Here is a 20,057-nt window from a genome sequence, read left to right as displayed (position 1 = left end):
TCGATCTAAGTATGTTGACTGCAGCTACATTATTCACGTAGCTGAAGTTGCGTAACTTAGATTGATTCCCCCCCCCACCCCAAAAGTGTAGACCACGGCTTAGTCTTGTGCACCGCCACCCTTTACTGACATTATGTATTCAAAACATAGCTGTCAAAATCAGTGTTCTGGCCTATCCTTCCAACCATGTCACCCCTTTTTGGAAAATGAAAAAGAAAGGAAACTTAAGGAGAGATGTACACATCTCAGTCTAAATATATTTATGTTTATTAACACAGACTTATAAAAACTCAATATATATAATTTTATGACATTACGGGAGAATGTTACTACATTATCACTGTCAAAACTAGAACCACTAAGCAGATAATGAACTTGTCTTGCAAAGCACACAGCTCCTTCAATTTGCAATTAAGTTAAGAGAAGTTGTGGGCGTTCAGTACCATGTAAAAAATTAAACCAAATATGACTAGGCCCGATCCTTGTCACCAAGGCTGCTTAAGGCTGTAATATAAATTAATATGCCCCGTTGTATCAGACAAAAATGTTTCTCATGCATTAGCTGAAGAAATGATGATCTGAAGCAGAAAGGTTTTGACACCTATAAGGCACCTGAGAAAACACTTATAATACTTACCAATACTGATAAGATCTAGCAGCTGTATAGCTACTTACTCTAAACAACCCTTCTGAGAATTAAAATTTAAGTTAGGGAAAAAGCTGAAGGGTTACATACAGTATTTAAGGCTTAGTCCTGTCTTTTCCTGTACATACGTGCAATTGGTGCTGGATGGCAAAATGGGTGGTGTAATCTGACTTGCGAAGGTGATGGGCATTGAGGGGAAAAAAAATAGAGAAGCCACAGATAGTAAATAAGGGCATCTGGGTAAGTATTTATGTGTTGAGATTTCTTTTTAATGTGCCTGAAGCACAAGACATACAAAATTTCAAATTGGCTCAATAGCCATTTTAATGATCATTCACGTCTCACCAACCAATACAATAGCTCCCCTTAATTTACCACCGCAGAGAGATCCTGACTAAATACGACAGGCCTTGCAATTAGCATTAAACCTCAGCCATCCCAGGCACTGTCGAACCAATGTGGAGAGTGAGTTCCTGAGCCTAGGACTCTACACTGAAAGCTTCTTGCCTCCAGATTTATATCTGGAATCTGTTAGGTTGGGCACCTCAGCTGAGTTCAACCACTGCAGTACCACACAAGGAGAGAGATACTCTCTAAAGTATGCCTCTGTAACAACATACCAGGGCACAACAACCTACAAGGACTGCCTGCAGGGCTGTAACAGCCTACAGAGCATTCCATAGAGGGAAACTGGCATGGCCAAACCTTAATCCGACCAGTATGTATGCTATCATCACAGCAGGGAGCAGTGACCAGCCAAGATGAGATCATGTGCTCCTGCTTAGAGGAGAAGCAGCACAGAGCCAGATGTACATTGTAGCAGTCTATCCTAAGCCATTCCCATCCACCTACTACAGGATGACTTGTGCCAGGCTCACAGGTTACATGCCACTGTCTCCACTGCACTGGCTTTCTTCAGTCAGTGTTTAGTTCTTAAATGTATTACTATATATCTTAATTTAACACAAAAACTTCAAAATCTCTGGAAGAGTCATTTTCCAATGAAAATCTCCATGAGCAATCCCCATTTTAAAGAGCTCCTTGTCCTTACCAAATGCTGAATTATAAAAGAGAAAGCATTTAGAGAGCAGCATGACTTGCTAACAATGGCTCCAACTCATGTTAATATGGCACAAAAGCAGCCACAAGGCTTGGAACGTCAGCCTATACAAACTAAAGTTTTCCCCTTGCAAGGTCAATAATACAATCTTCTTATAGATAGAAGAACACAGGACCTGCGGATGTTAGGAGACAACTCCTAATCTTGAGTGCAGGAGGCACTTTGGTCCTACTGTGCACCTGAGGCACATGGTTTTCTCTCAACAACACCACAGCCTGCAGTATATTAGTCTTTGCATAGAAGTGCTTCAGAACACTGGGAAATGAAGAGCACAGTCCGGCAATGATTTAGGGTGCAGTTAACAGTACACTAAAGTTGCGATTATTACAACTCCATTTTAAGGCAGTGACTTATTTGCAAGTGGAAGGCATCCTAAGTATCTCCTTTCTTCACCTACAAAAGGGTAAACTTTTCTTAAGGGAAAAAAAGCACGCATTGGACAGATATCAAACTATGTGTCTATATAATATGACTAGCAACGAATCGCATACTCACATGGAGAAGTGTCCACAAACATAGGATCTATGTTATGAAGCAGCTCCTTTCTCGGAGAAGGGCTTCCTTCACTAGAACAGAGTTCATTGGGAAACATTAATTTCCTTCTAGAGCCCACTACAAATCTGCATGTGCTATTTTAATACTTCCTTTTGTTATATGTATAGGAAACAATTGTGTCCATTAACTATTATGAACTTTTAATTTGAAGATCACCTATTGATCCAGTAGCTATAATATTTTAGCCCAATCCTACAACTCCACACCCAGGTGAGCAGTCCCAATGAAGTCAGTGGGGGCTACTCATGTGCATAAGGGAGGCAGGATTGGACCTCTACATATTAAGCAAACGTTACACTGAAAAACACCAACGTTCCTTAAAAGGTCCACGGTCTATAAAAAGCATCATGCAAGCCAGTTAGAAGTCATTTGTTTTCATGATGGAAATTAAAATAAAAACATTCATTATACCACAAAAATTTTAATGATATAATAGTGAACTTCAAAGAGAACCATTCAGATAATATCTAGATTTTATTTTATTTTAAGCAACAGCATATAAGACAAGTAAAAATCTCTGACCTGAAACATTTATCCTCTAGAATACAAAACACAGGTAAGATAACACTCAGTGGAAATCTTAAAGGAAGATGTTAAAACCATATAAAATTTTATTTTGGGAGGAAATATTTTATAATTCAATATCAATAATACCTAATTATAGAATTAATATTTCCCCTCTTGATATCATCTTTGGAAGCCAAACATTCTGAGTAACAGTGAAATTATAAATTACTGGTGGGACTGATTCAGAAAGTAAAGGGTATTTATTTGTATTACTTAAATCACACAGCACTTTTCAGCTAATATACAACCAGAGTCCAATGCCAAAAATTCAGTGTGAAAAAACTGCCATATGGGAAAGTTTCCCCCACAATGCATTAAAAATGTTAGAGTTTTTAATTTCTCGTTAGCATCACAAGCTGCATGCCAGACTGAGCCTTATGTAACAGGTTTGCATTTTAGGTCCTTCATTTGATTCTGAACCGATTCTGGATGCTCAGGTTGCAGCTGTGGCTAACAGTGCCTTTCTCCATCTGTTCCTGGCAAGAAGAGAGAGACCTCTCCTTTCAGGTGCAGCCCTCATTACACTTATCCACACCTTTCTCACCTTGAAACTGGATTCGTTTGAATATGCGCTACATACGGACACAATTTGAAGACTATCCAGAAACTGCAATTAGGCCAGACTGCAGCTCTTAAATGCCCACTTGTCAAATGATGTGTTAAACAGAGTGAGAGCCTCTTAAACCAGTGCTCTGTAATACGTACCAGCTGCCAGTAAATTTATGGGGTGGAGCTTAAGGTGTTGGGATTTACCTATAAAGCTCTGAGTGGTTTAGGATCTTATTGTCTGTGAGTCTGCCTTCCTTCCTGTGCAATAGCTCCACTGCTATAATGAATAACAGTGCTTGAGCTAGATAGCCCCTGGCTTAAAAGGCAGGCAACTGCTTACAGGCCATTTTCTACAAAGGGTTCCACTCACCACCTTTTGGCCCAACAAAGCTTAAAATTGTTATTCTTCCAGCCACCCTACTAAGCCCATCTGTTTTACCTTTTGGCCATTTGGGAAGGGGGTGGGTTGATAGATTCTAGAGATGAAAATCCAGAGGGGATCATTCAGTCTGACCTCCTGATGACACACTGTATAATTTTGGTGGCTCTTTTGCACTCCCTCCCATTTTTCAACATCCTTTTTAATATGTGGACACCAGAACTGTACGAAGTATTCCAGTCTCATTCTCAGCACTGCTATATGCAGAGGTAATATCACCTCCCTACTCCGACTCACTACTCCCCATTTATACATCAGTGGATTGCATTAGCATATTCCATATTCCCTTTATTCCACAGCATCACACTGAGAACTTTCCTTGAACTGACTATCCACAACGACGCCTAAATTAATTTTCATAGTCATTATTCTCCAGGATATAGTCCCCATGTTGTAAATATGGCATGCATTTCTTCTTCCTTGATGTATAAAACTTTTCATTTAGCTGTATTAAAAACACATTTTGTTTGACGGGGCACAGGTTACCAAGCAATCCAGATTGCGTTGTATGACTGCCCTGTCTTCATTATTAACTACGATTCTATTAACCTTTGTATCATGTGCAAATTTTAGTAGCAGTGACTTTAAATTTACTTTCAGATAGTTGATGAAAATGTTTAATAGTGTTGGGGCTAGAACCAATCCTTGCCAAACCCCACAAGAAACACCATAGTTCCATGATGATTCCCCATTGACAACTGCTTATTTGAGATCTGTCAGTTAACTAGTTCTTAATCCATTTAACCTATGCTCTATTGTTTTGCATAGTGCTAATTTTTAAAATTAGAATATTTTGTAGTCCTAAGTCAACTGCCTTACAAAAATCTAATTATATTACATCTACCTTTATCAGCCAAATGAATAATCTCGTCAAAGAATGAAAGCAGGTTTGTTTGACAAGACCTATTTTTCATAAAATCATGCTAATTGGAATGAATTATATTCCTATCCTTTAATTCTTTATTAATTGAATTCAGTGTCAGCTTTTCCATGATTTTGCCCAGGACTGATGTCAGGCTAACAGGCCTGTAGTTACAGGATCATCCTGTTTATCCTTTTTAAAATATTAGCACAACATTTGTATACTTCCCATTTTCTGGAATTTCCCTGGTATTCAAGGGATATAAAAAATTAACATCAGTATGTCAGAGATCTCCTAAGACAATTATTTTAGGACTCTTTGGGGCAAGTTATCATGGCCTGTTGATTTAAAAATTTTTATCCCTAGTAGATGTCTGACATGCTCCTAAGTTGCTAATGGACTACTAGAAGATACTTCTTCATACCCATATGATACATCATCCTGGTACTTCCCAAATACAGAAGTATTTATTGAACACTTCTGCCCTTTCTGTATCATTAACAATTTTACCATCTCGATCTAGAAATTAACCTATACCATTGCTTGGATTTCTTTTTTTTCTAATATACTTCAACTCATTATTCTTAACCAGGCCAGCCACGGATTTTTCCTGATGTCCTTAGCTTCTCTTTATCAGTTTTCTACACTTCATAACTTTTGATTCATATCAATTGCTACCTATTTTCCCCTTTTCCCAATTGTTATATATTGCTTTTTTAATATCTAATTGATGCCCTCACTTTGCCACTGAACCAAGCTGAGTTTTTAGCCATTTTCTTTAGCATCCTTCTTGACTGTGGAATTGTGGCTATTAGAACATCTAATAAATTATTCTTAAAGAACTCCCAATTTTCATTCATATTTTTCTATCTAATTTTTTTCTCCCACTGAATTTTGCTCATAATTTTCCTTAGTTTTGGGAAATTAGCCTTTTTGAAGCACTACAACTACATATTACTAGTTGGGACAGTTCTCTGTCCCCACTGAATATAATCAAATCATGATCACTTGTCTGTAGGCAACCACCAACTTCCAGTTCAGCCTTTATCAGTCACAATAAGGTGCTAAAATAGACTTACCCTCATGTTGGTTGCAATACCTTTTGTGTTAGGTAATTATCTGTAACTTTTAGAAACTGATGGTGTTTTACTACTGGCTGCATAAATCTTCCAGAATATGTTTCCCAAACTGAAGATCCCCAGCACAACACAGATCCCCTCCCCCACCTCCCACATTACAGACAAGTGTTTAAGGAGTGACTCCTGTTCTCTAGTTTGATTTGGTGGTCTGTATCAGACCCCCATCAGCGAAGCCTCTTGGGCTTTATTAGTTAGCACATGTATCCAGGTGCATTTAAAACCCTGTGCTTCTGATTTATCATAACTAAAACAAGTAAGGGTGTCTTTAATGTGGATTGCCTCCTCCCCACCTCTTTAACCAACTCTACCCTTCCTCAACAGATTATAATCAGAGACTTTAAACACTCCAATCATGCGAATCATCCCACCAGGTTAGATTCAAGGTAGTTGGGATTGGGATTATTAATGCTCCTGTGGTGGGCCAGTTTCATGGTCTGTTGTATGTTATTCAGTGGCTTTTAATTTTGTATATTTAATGCACAAAAACCTAAGATTTCATTAGACAGACTGATGAATGGAAGGCATTGAAGGTCAGAATCAAGCCTAGAACAGCCTGAAATCTCTTTCATACTGTTTCTTCTGCACAACTGGGGGAGGCGTGCAGCTTAGGGTAGAAGACTGGAAGGTGTATACTTTGGTTGAGGTGGAAGGAGGAAGCCACTTTGGGCAGGAACTTGGGGTGAAGACGTAAGCACAAAGACACAGTCTCCAAGATGGTAAATGGTGGATCTGCCATCATGGCTGCCAGTTCACTTACACACCGTGTGGAGGTGATGCCCACCAAAAAGATCACCCTTCATGGAAAGATGGGCAAAGGAGCAGGTGGCAAGGGGGCTGAAGGATAGCTTGGTGAGTGCAGAGAGGACCAGATTCAGATCCCAAGAGGGGGTAAGCCTCCGTACAGAGAGAAAGGCACTGAGAAGGCTGTGGAGGAAGCAGGAGGTCTTTGGATGGGTGAAGATGGAGAAACCATCCACAGGAGGAAGAAAGGCACTGAGCGCCAGGTGGATGCAGATGGAGGAGTGGGCAAGGCCCGATTGGCAGAGATGACGGAGGTAGTCTAGAAGGACAGGAATGGAGATGGAGTTTGGAGAGATGTGATGGTGGTGCGCCACCATAGTAAAGCGGCGCCACTTAGCTTGATAACAGTGGATTGGAGTCTGCTATGAGTGATCATGTCTTGGATAGGGGTGGAACAAGCCTGGTCTACACACGAGCCCCATCCAAATACCAGGCCATGAGATGGAGAGGGCTCGGGTTAGGGTTCTGCAGCCAGCCACACGCCTGCGTTAGGAGGTCCGGGAGGGCCAGAAGAGGAATCGGGGGGTGAGCGGAGAGGTGGAGAAGGTTGGTGTACCAATACTGGCAAGGCCAGAAGGTAGCTACAAGGATAACCATCACTCGGTCCTTCCACACTCTGCGCAGGATCTGGGGAAGGAGGGGAATGGGTGGGAAGGCATAGTGGATATCCGAGGTCCAGGGAATGAGAATGGTATCGCCCTGTGACCCTGAGCCCAGGGCTCCCCAGGAGCAGAAGAGAGGAAGCTTGCAGTTCTCCGACGTCATGAAGACGTCCCAGTGAGGCGTGCCCCACCAATGAAAGATGGACCGGAGAGTGGGGTTGTGGAGTTCCCACTCATGGTTGGCGTGGAAGGACTGGCTGAGCCGGTCCAGCAGGAAGTTGCTGCTGCCCAGGAGTTGTACAGTGTGCAGGGTGATTGCGTTAAAAGTTATACAGTGTTGGAAGTCCCAATACCAAAAAGGTGGATGGCCTCTGTGAAGCGGGAAGGAGACCTAGCCCCGCCCTGTCTGTTGATATACATAATTGCCGTCATGTTGTCGGACAGCAGTTGAACATGGTGGGAACGGAGGAAGGGCAGGAAGGCCTGGCAGGACAGTCAATTGCTCATAGTTCCAGGATGTTGATGTGCATCCACACAACCACTGGTGACCAAAGATCCTGGGCCGTGTGGCCATCGAGGTTGGCGCCCCAGCCCACGAGTGAGGCATCCATGGTGAGAGTGGTGCTGGGCATGGGGGACATGAATGGAATGCCTGGTAGAACCACGGATGGGATTCACCACCAGATGAGGGAAGCCAAAACAGTGGGAAGGATGATGACCTGCTTGTTCAGGTGGTCTGACTGCGGATTGCAGACGGAGTGGAGCCACAGCTGAACGCAACACGTATGGAGGCAGACATACGGCGTGACCGTGTTACATGCCACCATATGGCCCAGGAAGGAGAGGCACTGACAGACACACATTTGCAGATAGCGTCAGAGCACAGCGATAAGAGAAGTGAGGGCGGCCCAGCAGTCCATGGGAAGAAAGGTGCAGGCTGCCACAGAGTCTAGGCGTGCCCCTATGAAGGTGAGTGTGCAGATAGGGACGAGGATCGACTTTTCCTCATTGATGCCGATCCACAAGCTGACAAGGAGGGTGTGGAGGGTCTGGATGGTGGCAAGGAGAAAGGAGCAAGAGGGCTCCACAAGTGGCCAGTCATCCAGGTAGGGGAAGAGGGAATGGTCCAGGTCGTGCATATAAGCTGTCACGACCGCAAAGATCTTCATGAAGACATTGGGGAGAGGTAACACTGAGTTTAGAGGTGGTCCCCGTCGCAAGCTGCCCTTATGCCTGTGCCCATATTTCTTGTGCATACAGTGGGGCTTCGGTGATGCCGCCGGTGCTGCATGGGAGAGGCCCATTGAAGTGCTCACCACCAGTGATGGGCACCATTCTGTGGATCTGTTGGAACCAGGTCTGGTTGCGCATGTGAGCGCACCTTCTCCTCCTCCAGATATTTGCAGAGGGGAAGTTCACGAGCTGCTTGAGTCCGGGATGGAAACGAGTGGCAGATGGAGCAATGAGACATGATGTGGGCTTCACCAAGACAGTAAAAGCAACAAGTGTGTTCACTGCTCACTGAAAAGGAGTGAGGTTCTGAGGCACAGTTCTTGAAGCTGGCTTGTTGGGGCATAGTCTCCAGGCCGGGGAGAAAGAAACCCCCCGAAGGGGAGAAGTCCAAGGAAAACTAACTACTAAAAACTAATGGACATCTATCTAACTATACACAGCAAAAATGAAGAGCAGTTTTCTTAGTGAGCTTAGAGCACTAAGGGGTTCCGACTCTGGCCATGCAGCAGTAAGAGAGAACTGGAGCGGCCTTGACCCACATAGCATCTTAAAGCCTCAGACGCGCCATGCTGTTGATGCACGTGTGGGTCAACGGATACTACTATGCACAGTTCAAGTGTATCTGTATCAAGTGGAGTGCCCCAAGGGTCGGTCCTCGGGCCGGTTTTGTTCAATACCTTCATAAATGATCTGGAGGATGGTGTGGATTGCACCCTCAGCAAGTTTGCAGATGACACTAAACTGGGAGGAGAGGTAGATACGCTGGAGGGTAGGGATAGGATACAGAGGGACCTAGACAAATTCGAGGATTGGGCCAAAAGATATCTGATGAGGTTCAACAAGGACAAGTGCAGAGTCCTGCATTTAGGATGGAAGAATCCAATGCACCGCTACAGACTAGGGACTGAATGGCTTGGCAGCAGTTCTGCAGAAAAGGACCTAGGGGTTACAGTGGACGAGAAGCTGGATATGAGTCAACAGTGTGCCCTTGTTGCCAAGAAGGCCAATGGCATTTTGGGATGTATAAGTAGGGGCATTGCCAGCAGATTGAGGGACGTGATCGTTCCCCTCTATTCAACACTAGTGAGGCCTCATCTGGAGTACTGTGTCCAGTTTTGGGCCCCACACTACAAGAAGGATGTGGAAAAATTGGAAAGAGTCCAGCGGAGGGCAACAAAAATGATTAGGGGACTGGAACACATGACTTATGAGGAAAGGCTGAGGGAACTGGGGATCTTTAGTCTACGGAAGAGAAGAACGAGGGGGGATTCGATAGCTGCTTTCAACTACCTGAAAGGGGGCTCCAAAGAGGATGGATCTCGACAGTTCTCAGTGGTAGCAGATGACAGAACGAGGAGTTATGGTCTCAAGTTGCAGTGGGGGAGGATTTAGGTTAGATATTAGGAAAAAAATTTTCACGAGGAGGGTGGTGAAACACTGGAATGCGTTACTTAGGGAGGTGGTGGAATCTCCTTCCTTGGAAGTTTTTAAGGTCAGGCTTGACAAAGCCCTGGCTGGGATGATTTAATTGGGGATCGGTCCTGCTTTGAGCAGGGGGTTGGACTAGATGACCTCCTGAGGTCCCTTCCAACCCTGATATTCTATGATTCTAGCTCTGGTGCATGGCACACATGCGCACCCACATTTTTTTTTAATAGAATATCAGGATTGGAAGGGACTCAGGAGGTCATCCAGTCCAACCCCCTGCTCAAAGCAGGACCAATCCCCAGTTTTTGCCCCAGATCCCTAAATGGCCCCCTCAAGGACTGAACTCATAACCCTGGGTTTAGCAGGCTAATGCTCAAACCACTGAGCTATCCATCCCTCCCCCCCACATAGGGACCATCATTCGAAGAAGAATAATAGGTGCCAAGGGTCCCTAATTTAAATTCTGCAGCACTATTAATTGATTATGAAATCATTCAATAACTTTTGGTATTATTTAAATAATTCTAAATACACCAGAAAGTGAGAGAGTGTATAACCAATGCACATTATTTACACAGTAGCAGAAATCTAGCAGTCCAGGAAAACTCAGGAGCGCTTTTTGGAATGTGACCAGCTGCAGAAGCAAGGGGAAATGCTATAGCACAAGGAGATGGCTGCCAGTTGGGGCTCCTAAGCTCCACTTCTGTAGGGCTTAAAACCTCTAGAAAGTGGTCACCCTTCTATAATGGTGTGGGACTCACCACCGTGGCACCTCCTGCTGGTCGTTCTGGGAATTAGCTCAGTCTTTTCACAGGGCACCCTCCTGTGGAGGTGTCTCGCCACCATCACTTCTTCTCTGGACCTGCGTTGCCTCAAGGATCGTGGAGTCCTCTTCAGGACACAGCCCTCTGGCCATGCCCCATTCCATTCTCCCCCACTTCCAGGGCAACAGCAGTCCTCTGTCCAGCCACTAGCCTCTGTGGCCGACTGCAGCCCAAGGTTCTAGCTACTTGCCTCAGTGACAACCTGCAACCCTTCACTGGCCATTCCCCTCCATGGCATGTGGGGGTGGGAGACCCAGGTCCGCTCACTACTCCAGCTCCTGACCCAAGGATCCCTCTAGGCAGCAGCCACGCGCTGCGCCTCCTTCAACCCCCGCTGTCCATTTCCCAGGGCCACTTTCCTGTAGCCCTAGCACCTTCTTTGCCCCATATCAGAGCTTCAGTCTTTCAGTCAGTCAGGTTGGAGCTCCCTCTTGCTTCCCTAACTCGGCCCAGCACTGCTCAGTCCCTCAGCCCTTCAGGGACCCAGTCCTTCTCACTGAGCTCCCAAGGGGGAACAACCTCCTCTGCCCTGCAGCTCTCTCTATATATGGGCCTGCTCTGCCCTGATTGGCTGTCTGCTGCACAGCCTCCCCATGGCTGCTTTTAACCCTTTTTCCACTAGTGTGGGGCAGATGCCCCATCCCACTTCCCAGTTACAGAGCTCCACTGCTATGTGGCTTAGCACCTCACAGGACAGCTTCAGCAAGTTATCCAGCTAGCAGCTAGATACTGTAGTTTTTGTCAGGGACACTTACTGAGTGCACAAGACAGCAAGGATATGAAGGCTCAACTAAGGTTCTCTGAGACACCTTGTCTTTGTATTTCGGTATTTTCTAGAGATTAGGTTTTTTAAAAATATAAACAGCTTAGAATTCTCTGGCTTTAGGATATTTGTTTTTAAGGTACAATATTCTATTAAGTTGCATGCACTCTCGCTCTCACTCACATACACTTATAGGAAGAGGGTTTTTTTGTGGGGATTATTATAGTGTGTTCCACCACAGGAATTATTATAGTGTGTTCCACCTCAGTTCTGTGTTCTTAATGCAGGCGAAACTCTGATTATCTTCAAAGAGAAATCTGTCTATATAAAAACAGCAGAACTTTATTCTATGGTGCAGATTCTCTGCTGATATAAACGGATGTCCCTCTGTAGAAATCAAAGACTAATTTATGCTAGCCAGGAGTACAGCCCTGTATTTTCAACCATGGAGTATTTTTAAAGCATAGTGAAAGGTTATTGTTCATTGGTGAATTTGAACAAAACATCTGTATAGGAACTTTAACAGAACAGGGTTTTGTTTAAACTAGGCAAAAAAGTAGCCTTGGGAAGAAGTCCAAGGTTTTCCAGAGTAACTTTTGTTTGTCTTGTTTTTGGTAATGACCTGGTGTCACTAAGGATGTTTTTGTTCTTTCTTTTTTTTGTTTTTAAATGTCTTGCACATATTGTATTTCCCTGGATCATATTTCCTCACACTTCCTTAATTTTTTTTTATGTATATTGCAAAAATATTAGGACAGGCTTGACTTAAGACATCATTTTCTTCAGCTTCAATTTGTATCACAGTGCAACTAGTTGTGATAGTCTTTTCCCAACAAATATTTAGTCTGTGGGATCATATATAAGTTTTAGTATTTAAGAATGTAATTTTAAATTCTTTTCTTTCCTATGTCACAAGCAGTTGTAGACAAAGTCTACAGATTAAGAATGTTTACTTTTTAAGATTAACTGCTACTACAGAACATACTATACTGCAGTGGTTCTCAACCAGGGGCCCAGGGCCCTCTGTGGGGCTGCGAGCGGGTTTCAGAGGGTCCACCAAGCAGGGCTTGCATTAGCCACTTAGAATCATAGAATCATAGAATCATAGAATATCAGGGTTGGAAGGGACCCCAGAAGGTCATCTAGTCCAACCCCCTGCTCAAAGCAGGACCAATTCCCAGTTAAATCATCCCAGCCAGGGCTTTGTCAAGCCTGACCTTAAAAACCTCTAAGGAAGGAGATTCTACCACCTCCCTAGGTAACGCATTCCAGTGTTTCACCACCCTCTTAGTGAAAAAGTTTTTCCTAATATCCAATCTAAACCTCCCCCACTGCAACTTGAGACCATTACTCCTCGTTCTGTCATCTGCTACCATTGAGAACAGTCTAGAGCCATCCTCTTTGGAACCCCCTTTCAGGTAGTTGAAAGCAGCTATCAAATCCCCCCTCATTCTTCTCTTCTGCAGGCTAAACAATCCCAGCTCCCTCAGCCTCTCCTCATAACTCATGTGTTCCAGTCCCCTAATCATTTTTGTTGCCCTTCGCTGGACTCTCTCCAATTTATCCACATCCTTCTTGAAGTGTGGGGCCCAAAACTGGACACAGTACTCCAGATGAGGCCTCACCAATGTCGAATAGAGGGGAACGATCACGTCCCTCGATCTGCTCGCTATGCCCCTACTTATACATCCCAAAATGCCATTGGCCTTCTTGGCAACAAGGGCACACTGTTGACTCATATCCAGCTTCTCGTCCACTGTCACCCCTAGGTCCTTTTCCGCAGAACTGCTGCCTAGCCGTTCGGTCCCTAGTCTGTAGCTGTGCATTGGGTTCTTCCGTCCTAAGTGCAGGACCCTGCACTTATCCTTATTGAACCTCATCAGATTTCTTTTGGCCCAATCCTCCAATTTGTCTAGGTCTTTCTGTATCCTATCCCTCCCCTCCAGTGTATCTACCACTCCTCCCAGTTTAGTATCATCCGCAAATTTGCTGAGAGTGCAATCCACACCATCCTCCAGATCATTTATGAAGATATTGAACAAAACCGGCCCCAGGACCGACCCTTGGGGTACTCCACTTGATACCGGCTGCCAACTAGATATGGAGCCATTGATCACTACCCGTTGAGCCCGACAATCTAGCCAGCTTTCTACCCACCTTGTAGTGCATTCATCCACCCCATACTTCCTTAACTTGCTGACAAGAATACTGTGGGAGACCGTGTCAAAAGCTTTGCTAAAGTCAAGAAACAATACATCCACTGCTTTCCCTTCATCCACAGAACCAGTAATCCTTATTGAACCTCATCAGATTTCTTTTGGCCCAATCCTCCAATTTGTCTAGGTCTTTCTGTATCCTATCCCTCCCCTCCAGCGTATCTACCACTCCTCCCAGTTTAGTATCATCCGCAAATTTGCTGAGAGTGCAATCCACACCATCCTCCAGATCATTTATGAAGATATTGAACAAAACCGGCCCCAGGACCGACCCTTGGGGCACTCCACTTGATACCGGCTGCCAACTAGATATGGAGCCATTGATCACTACCCGTTGAGCCCGACAATCTAGCCAGCTTTCTACCCACCTTGTAGTGCATTCATCCAGCCCATACTTCCTTAACTTGCTGACAAGAATACTGTGGGAGACCGTGTCAAAAGCTTTGCTAAAGTCAAGAAACAATACATCCACTGCTTTCCCTTCATCCACAGAACCAGTAATCTCATCATAAAAGGCGATTAGATTAGTCAGGCATGACCTTCCCTTGGTGAATCCATGCTGGCTGTTCCTGATCACTTTCCTCTCATGCAAGTGCTTCAGGATTGATTCTTTGAGGACCTGCTCCATGATTTTTCCAGGGACTGAAGTGAGGCTGACTGGCCTGTAGTTCCCAGGATCCTCCTTCTTCCCTTTTTTAAAGATTGGCACTACATTAGCCTTTTTCCAGTCATCCGGGACTTCCCCGGTTCGCCACGAGTTTTCAAGGATAATGGCCAATGGCTCTGCAATCACAGCCGCCAATTCCTTCAGCACTCTCGGATGCAACTCGTCTGGCCCCATGGACTTGTGCACGTCCAGCTTTTCTAAATAGTCCCTAACCACCTCTATCTCCACAGAGGGCTGGCCATCTCTTCCCCATTTTGTGATGCCCAGCGTAGCAGTCTGGGAGCTGACCTTGTTAGTGAAAACAGAGGCAAAAAAAGCATTGAGTACATTAGCACTGAGTACATTAGTACACTTGCTGAGGCCCAGGGTAGAAAGCGAAACCCCCACCACATGGGGCTGAAGCCCTGGGCCCTGAGCCCCGCCACCCGAGGATGAAGCCAAAGCCTAAGGAACTGAGCTTTTTGGGCCCCCTGTGGTGTGGGGTCCTGGGCAACTGCCCTGCTTGCTACCCCAATGCTGGCCCTGGCTTTTATATTCAGAAAAACAGTTGTTGTGGCACAGGTGGGACATGGAGTTTTTACAGCATGCTGGGGGGCCTCAGAAAGAAAAAGGTGGAGAACCCCTGCTATACTGTATTGTTACACATTGACTTGTAATATAGTAACTGATTGGCACTTAATTTCCATTTTCCAAATTACCTTAAAAAAAAAAGATTCTAGCTATTTTCATCCATTGTAGGCCACTGAGCATTAAAAATCAACAGAGTTGAACTTTCTATTAGATGTCATTAAAGTCCATTTTGTCCGATATCCAACATTCAACTGATCTTTTGAGCTACAATCCTGAAATTTGATCTATTCATTGAGGAAAATGTGAAATTAAACACTTCTATCATAAAGAAAAGGAGTGCCACAAGTCCTCCTTTTCTTTTTGTGGATACAGACTAACACGGCTGCTACTCTGAAACCATTTCTATCATAGGTCACCAATTCACAGATACTATATTAATTTCTTCTATGAAGAGTCATATTGGGAATGAGGCCTCCAACTTGGCAAATTTAAAGTAATCTGGGGTCACCAGGTCTCTTTAGGTCCTTTTAAACATTACAGGTAGCGACTATGTGATCTGGTAAGGTGACATGGGTTCAAATGCCAGCAATATGAGGATGACACCAAGATAACCCAGAATTTGGACAAGATCAGTTCAGGGATGGGAACAGCTGATTGAAGCTGAACCCAAGTAAGGGAGAAGCACTAGTACTGATGGGAAGAGGAAAGCACTTTCAAGAGTTTGCAACCACAGTGCAGTCTCCTTTATTTGAAGATACACACACACCTGAGCCATCCAGTCTGTAGTTGAGGAATGCTCCTGGATTCCTTGTTGATGCTGAGCTCTCACATAGAAGCATTTGCATATAACACACACTTTCTACTATCTCTGGCTGACTAGCAGACTCATCCTGTTCTAGTAGTAATTGACCTGGCCTCAATTACACCTTTTCACCTTGTGTGGAATACAGCAATGCAGTATGCTTGGGCATGAAGCCATCAGCCCTTGGGAAACTTCAGAGGGTACAGAATGCTGCAGCATATCTCCTCAGCAACACAGGCTACTGTGAGCACATCAGACCTGTCCTGCGCTTTCTACGCTGGTTTCCCATACAGTATCATACAATGGCTCCATGTCTAGTTGGCAGCCGGTATCTAGCAGAGTGCCCCAAGGGTCGGTCCTGGGACCGGTTTTGTTCAGTATCTTCATTAATGATCTAGACGATGGTGTGGATTGCACCCTCAGCAAGTTTGCAGATGACACTAAACTGGGAGGAGTGGTAGATATGCTGGAGGGTAGGGATAGGATACAGAGGGACCTAGACAAATTGGAGGATTGGGCCAAAAGAAACCTGATGAGGTCCAACAAGGACAAGTGCAGAGTCCTGCACTTAGGACGGAAGAATCCAATGCACTGCTACAGACTAGGGACCGAATGGCTAGGCAGCAGTTCTGCAGAGAAGGACCTAGGGGTGACAGTGGACGAGAAGCTGGATATGAGTCAACAGTGTGCCCTTGTTGCCAAAAAGGCCAATGGCATTTTGGGGTGTATAAGTAGGGGCATTGCCAGCAGATTGAGGGACGTGATCGTTCCCCTCTATTCAACATTGGTGAGGCCTCATCTGGAGTACTGTGTCCAGTTTTGGGCCCCACACTACAAGGATGTGGAGAAATTGGAGAGAGTCCAGCGAAGGGCAACAAAAATGATTAGGGGACTGGAACATATGAGGAGAGGCTGAGGAAACTGGGATTGTTTAGTCTACGGAAGAGAAGAATGAGGAGGGATTGATAGCTGCTTTTAACTACCTGAAAGGTGGATCCAAAGAGGATGGATCTAGACTATTCTCAGTGATAGCAGATGACAGGACAAAGAGTAATGGTCTCAAGTTGCAGTGGGGAGATTTAGGTTGGATATTAGGAAAAACTTTTTCACTAGGAGGGTGGTGAAACACTGGAATGCGTTACCTAGGGAGGTGGTGGAATCCCCTTCCTTAGAAGTTTTTAAGGTCAGGCTTGACAGAGCTCTGGCTGGGATGATTTAGTTGGGATTGGTCCCGCTCTGGGCAGGGGGTTGGACTAGATGGCCTCCAGAGGTCCCTTCCAACTGTTATTCTATGATTCTATGATCTAGTCAACTACAAGGTCTTGGGCCTTATCCTCAAACTCCTTTATGGCCTGGGGCCAGCATATCTAAAAGATTCCCTAAAGCTCCAGAATCAAAATCGTGGTAGACAACAGAACTCTTGACTCAATGAAACCTTCAACCGTAAGGCTAATGCTCACTTGTGCAGATGGCAGAGCTTCTTGGGGGGCAATCTGAGACTGGCAAACTCACAGAAACTAAAGACCATCATAAACCTTCACATCTTCTGCTCCAAGTGCAAAGGTGCATTTTTTTGACCTAGCCATACAATGTCTGGTTTTAAAATGTTTGTTTTAAAACCCCACTGTAAAACCTATGCTGCCCACACAATTTTTCCCCTGGGGAAAGGGAAAGAGATAGAACCACATGTGACAGATGGTAGTCATATTGCTTAACACGCTACTGGAATGCACTCAGACACCATACTGATGACTATAGTTTAAGAACCTATATGAAATAGAATAGGATCAGTTGCATTTATTAGATTTTTACCAAAAAAGATGCTGAAGATGAACAAGTGTGCCCCAGGTGCTGATGTCAGTATCAAATCTACCTAAAGGACCTTGTCTTGATGGGCAAAAGAGATGCATTTATCAGTCATGTTAGCTCTAGAATGTTAGCTTAACATGACTGAAAAGCACCACCAAGGTGCAAACTAACATGTTTCAATGTGTGTTAGCTGGCTATGTTGTATCTCAGTAGTGGAGGCTGTTAAAGTTGCAAAATGTGGGAAGCAGGGAGGTGTTAAAAGAAAAAGGAGCTCAGCTTTAGTTTTAACAATCTCAATTTGTTGGGGAGACATCCATATAGTTTCTATTTTATAATTTCTGTTATTGAAATACAATACCCACACACAGTCCCTCATAATACGGACAGGCTTTTACCAAAATTACTAGTTGAACCAAAAACTTTAAGCATTATAAACAACAACATACACGAAGCATTAAATCTGCAATGTTTGGTATGTAGGAATTACGAAGTCCACCCTCTGATTTAACTGTAGCAGTATTTTACCTTCTTACATAGCTAGCATCTTGAATGGTCCTTAAGTGACTCAAAACTATATTCAAATATCACTGAAATGAAGCTACTTCTTAGAAGGGAGGGAATGGAATTTAGCCAGCTAGCTAGCACACAGCATGCTTCATAAAAGTGTAGAAGGGAGGAATAAAGGAATTTAGACCAAGGTCACCAGGAAAACCCCTACTCTTGCAAAAAGTGCTAAGGACCTTTAATACATGCAGAAACCCAGATTCTGAGGGCTCCATAACCCATGTGTGGTAGGATAAACCTCAGGGAATCATATCTTTGGAAGAACAAAGAACTGAATAAACATTTATCAAGAGCTAATTCTATATTCATAGAGTTTAAGAGCAGAAGGGACAATTCTATCATCCTGTCTGACCTCCTGTATATCACAGGCCATTAAATTTCACCCAATTACCCCTGTGCTGAGATCAATACCTTGTCTATGACTAAAATGTAATGTCCAGAAAGGCAACCAGCCTTGATTTGAAGACACCAATGGGTGGAGAATCCATCATTTCTCTCGGTAGTTTGTTCTAATTGTTAATCACCCTCATTGTTAAAAATGTGTAATTAATCTATTCTCTTCCATTCTATTCAGGTTATCATGCTACATCTGTCATCATGGTATCTGAGCACACCTTCCAGAGATGCATTAAGTAACATCACTGGCATCTTTTATTTATGGTGCTTTCTTCATTTCTGTTCTCCTCCTAGAGGAAAAATGTGTATGTGATTTAAACCTCTCCTTTTATTTAGCAAATTACTTTTTTTCAATATTATTTAGAATCAAATATATGTCTCTGTTTCTCCCAATTTCAGGTCTGTTGCTCTTGCTGATATAACTCTTATCTTAGCAGGATTCTGACAGTTATTTGAAATGCAAGTTACCTGATAGTCTTCCACACATCAAAGCCATCCAGAGGCTTAGTGCTGTTTATATGTCCCCCAGCAAGATTTACTAGAGTCGGCAGCCAGTCAGAGATGTGGATCAGTTCATGACTTTCTACTCCCCTCTGTTTCAGTAAAGGACTTGCAACAAATCCTACTCCTCTCACTCCTCCTTCCCAGAGCGTCCACTTTCTTCCTCTTAGAGGCCAGTTATTTCCACCTCCCAAAGTCTGTCCTCCGTTATCTGAAATTACAGGTAAGCAAAATAAATTATTTTTAAAGACAAGTATTTTATAATGTGTTCATTTTAAATAAATTTACATAACACAGGGATATCACAATCACTACATAATGCTAAATTCTACTAACAACTTCAGTTACATACACTACTACTCAACATTTTATGTGATGCTTTGCATCTTCAAAGCATATTACAAATATTAGCTAAAACCTCACAAAATCTTGCAGAAAGATAGTGTTACATATTCAAATGTGAAAAAAAACATAATGTGGCAGGAGAAGAGAGTGAATATTACTTTCAGGGGAAAAAAAAGCTTACCAACGTTTATAAAAGTGGGTGAGTGAGTTTTAATTTTTTTAGGTCTACAGGTTTATGTAACTAAACTTGACCTACAAGGAAACATATATATTCATGTCAGTTTCTTTCCACTGTTTTCAGGTCACATGTTTTAGATGAACCAGAAACTATTTTCAAAAGTTTTAAAGATTCACAAAGCAAAGCTGTTTTTTTCCTACGCAAGTCTTTTAATCTACTGCCTGCTTTAGTTTTAATTATAATTGTATGTTGCGATTAAAAACCAGGAATGGAAACAATTGTGGGAGCAAAGGAACAAGAAGGTGCTGCATCTGATAAACCAGAGAAGACAGCCTTACTATCCTCACAATGAAACCAAATGATCTCATTCCTATTTAATTAACTAGGGATCAGTGTAAATTCCTGCTGTAGACACATAATCAGTTTAACCTGAGCAAGAAGGAGGATTTTCTTTGCTAAGGGGATAAAAGGGACTTTATCT

At 43.5% G+C, this 20,057-nt stretch overlaps 1 protein-coding gene across 2 annotated transcripts in view; it reads right to left on the bottom strand.

The window, feature by feature from the left end:
• ARSB (arylsulfatase B) overlaps nucleotides 1–20,057 on the bottom strand; it is a 111,086-nt gene that overhangs the window by 28,847 nt on the left and 62,182 nt on the right. For both annotated transcript variants that reach the window (XM_048850316.2, XM_048850317.2), the window contains exons 5-6: nucleotides 19,021–19,264; nucleotides 2,262–2,332 (exon numbers count right to left, since the gene is read on the bottom strand). In XM_048850316.2, coding sequence (XP_048706273.1) covers nucleotides 2,262–2,332; nucleotides 19,021–19,264 — 315 coding nt within the window. The remainder of the gene's footprint in view (nucleotides 1–2,261; nucleotides 2,333–19,020; nucleotides 19,265–20,057) is intronic.

Source organism: Caretta caretta, chromosome 5, assembly GCF_965140235.1.
Source record: "Caretta caretta isolate rCarCar2 chromosome 5, rCarCar1.hap1, whole genome shotgun sequence".
Lineage (NCBI taxonomy): Eukaryota > Metazoa > Chordata > Testudines > Cheloniidae > Caretta > Caretta caretta.
Note: the sequence above shows the minus strand (reverse complement) of the source record. Positions and strands in the feature narration are given on the sequence as shown.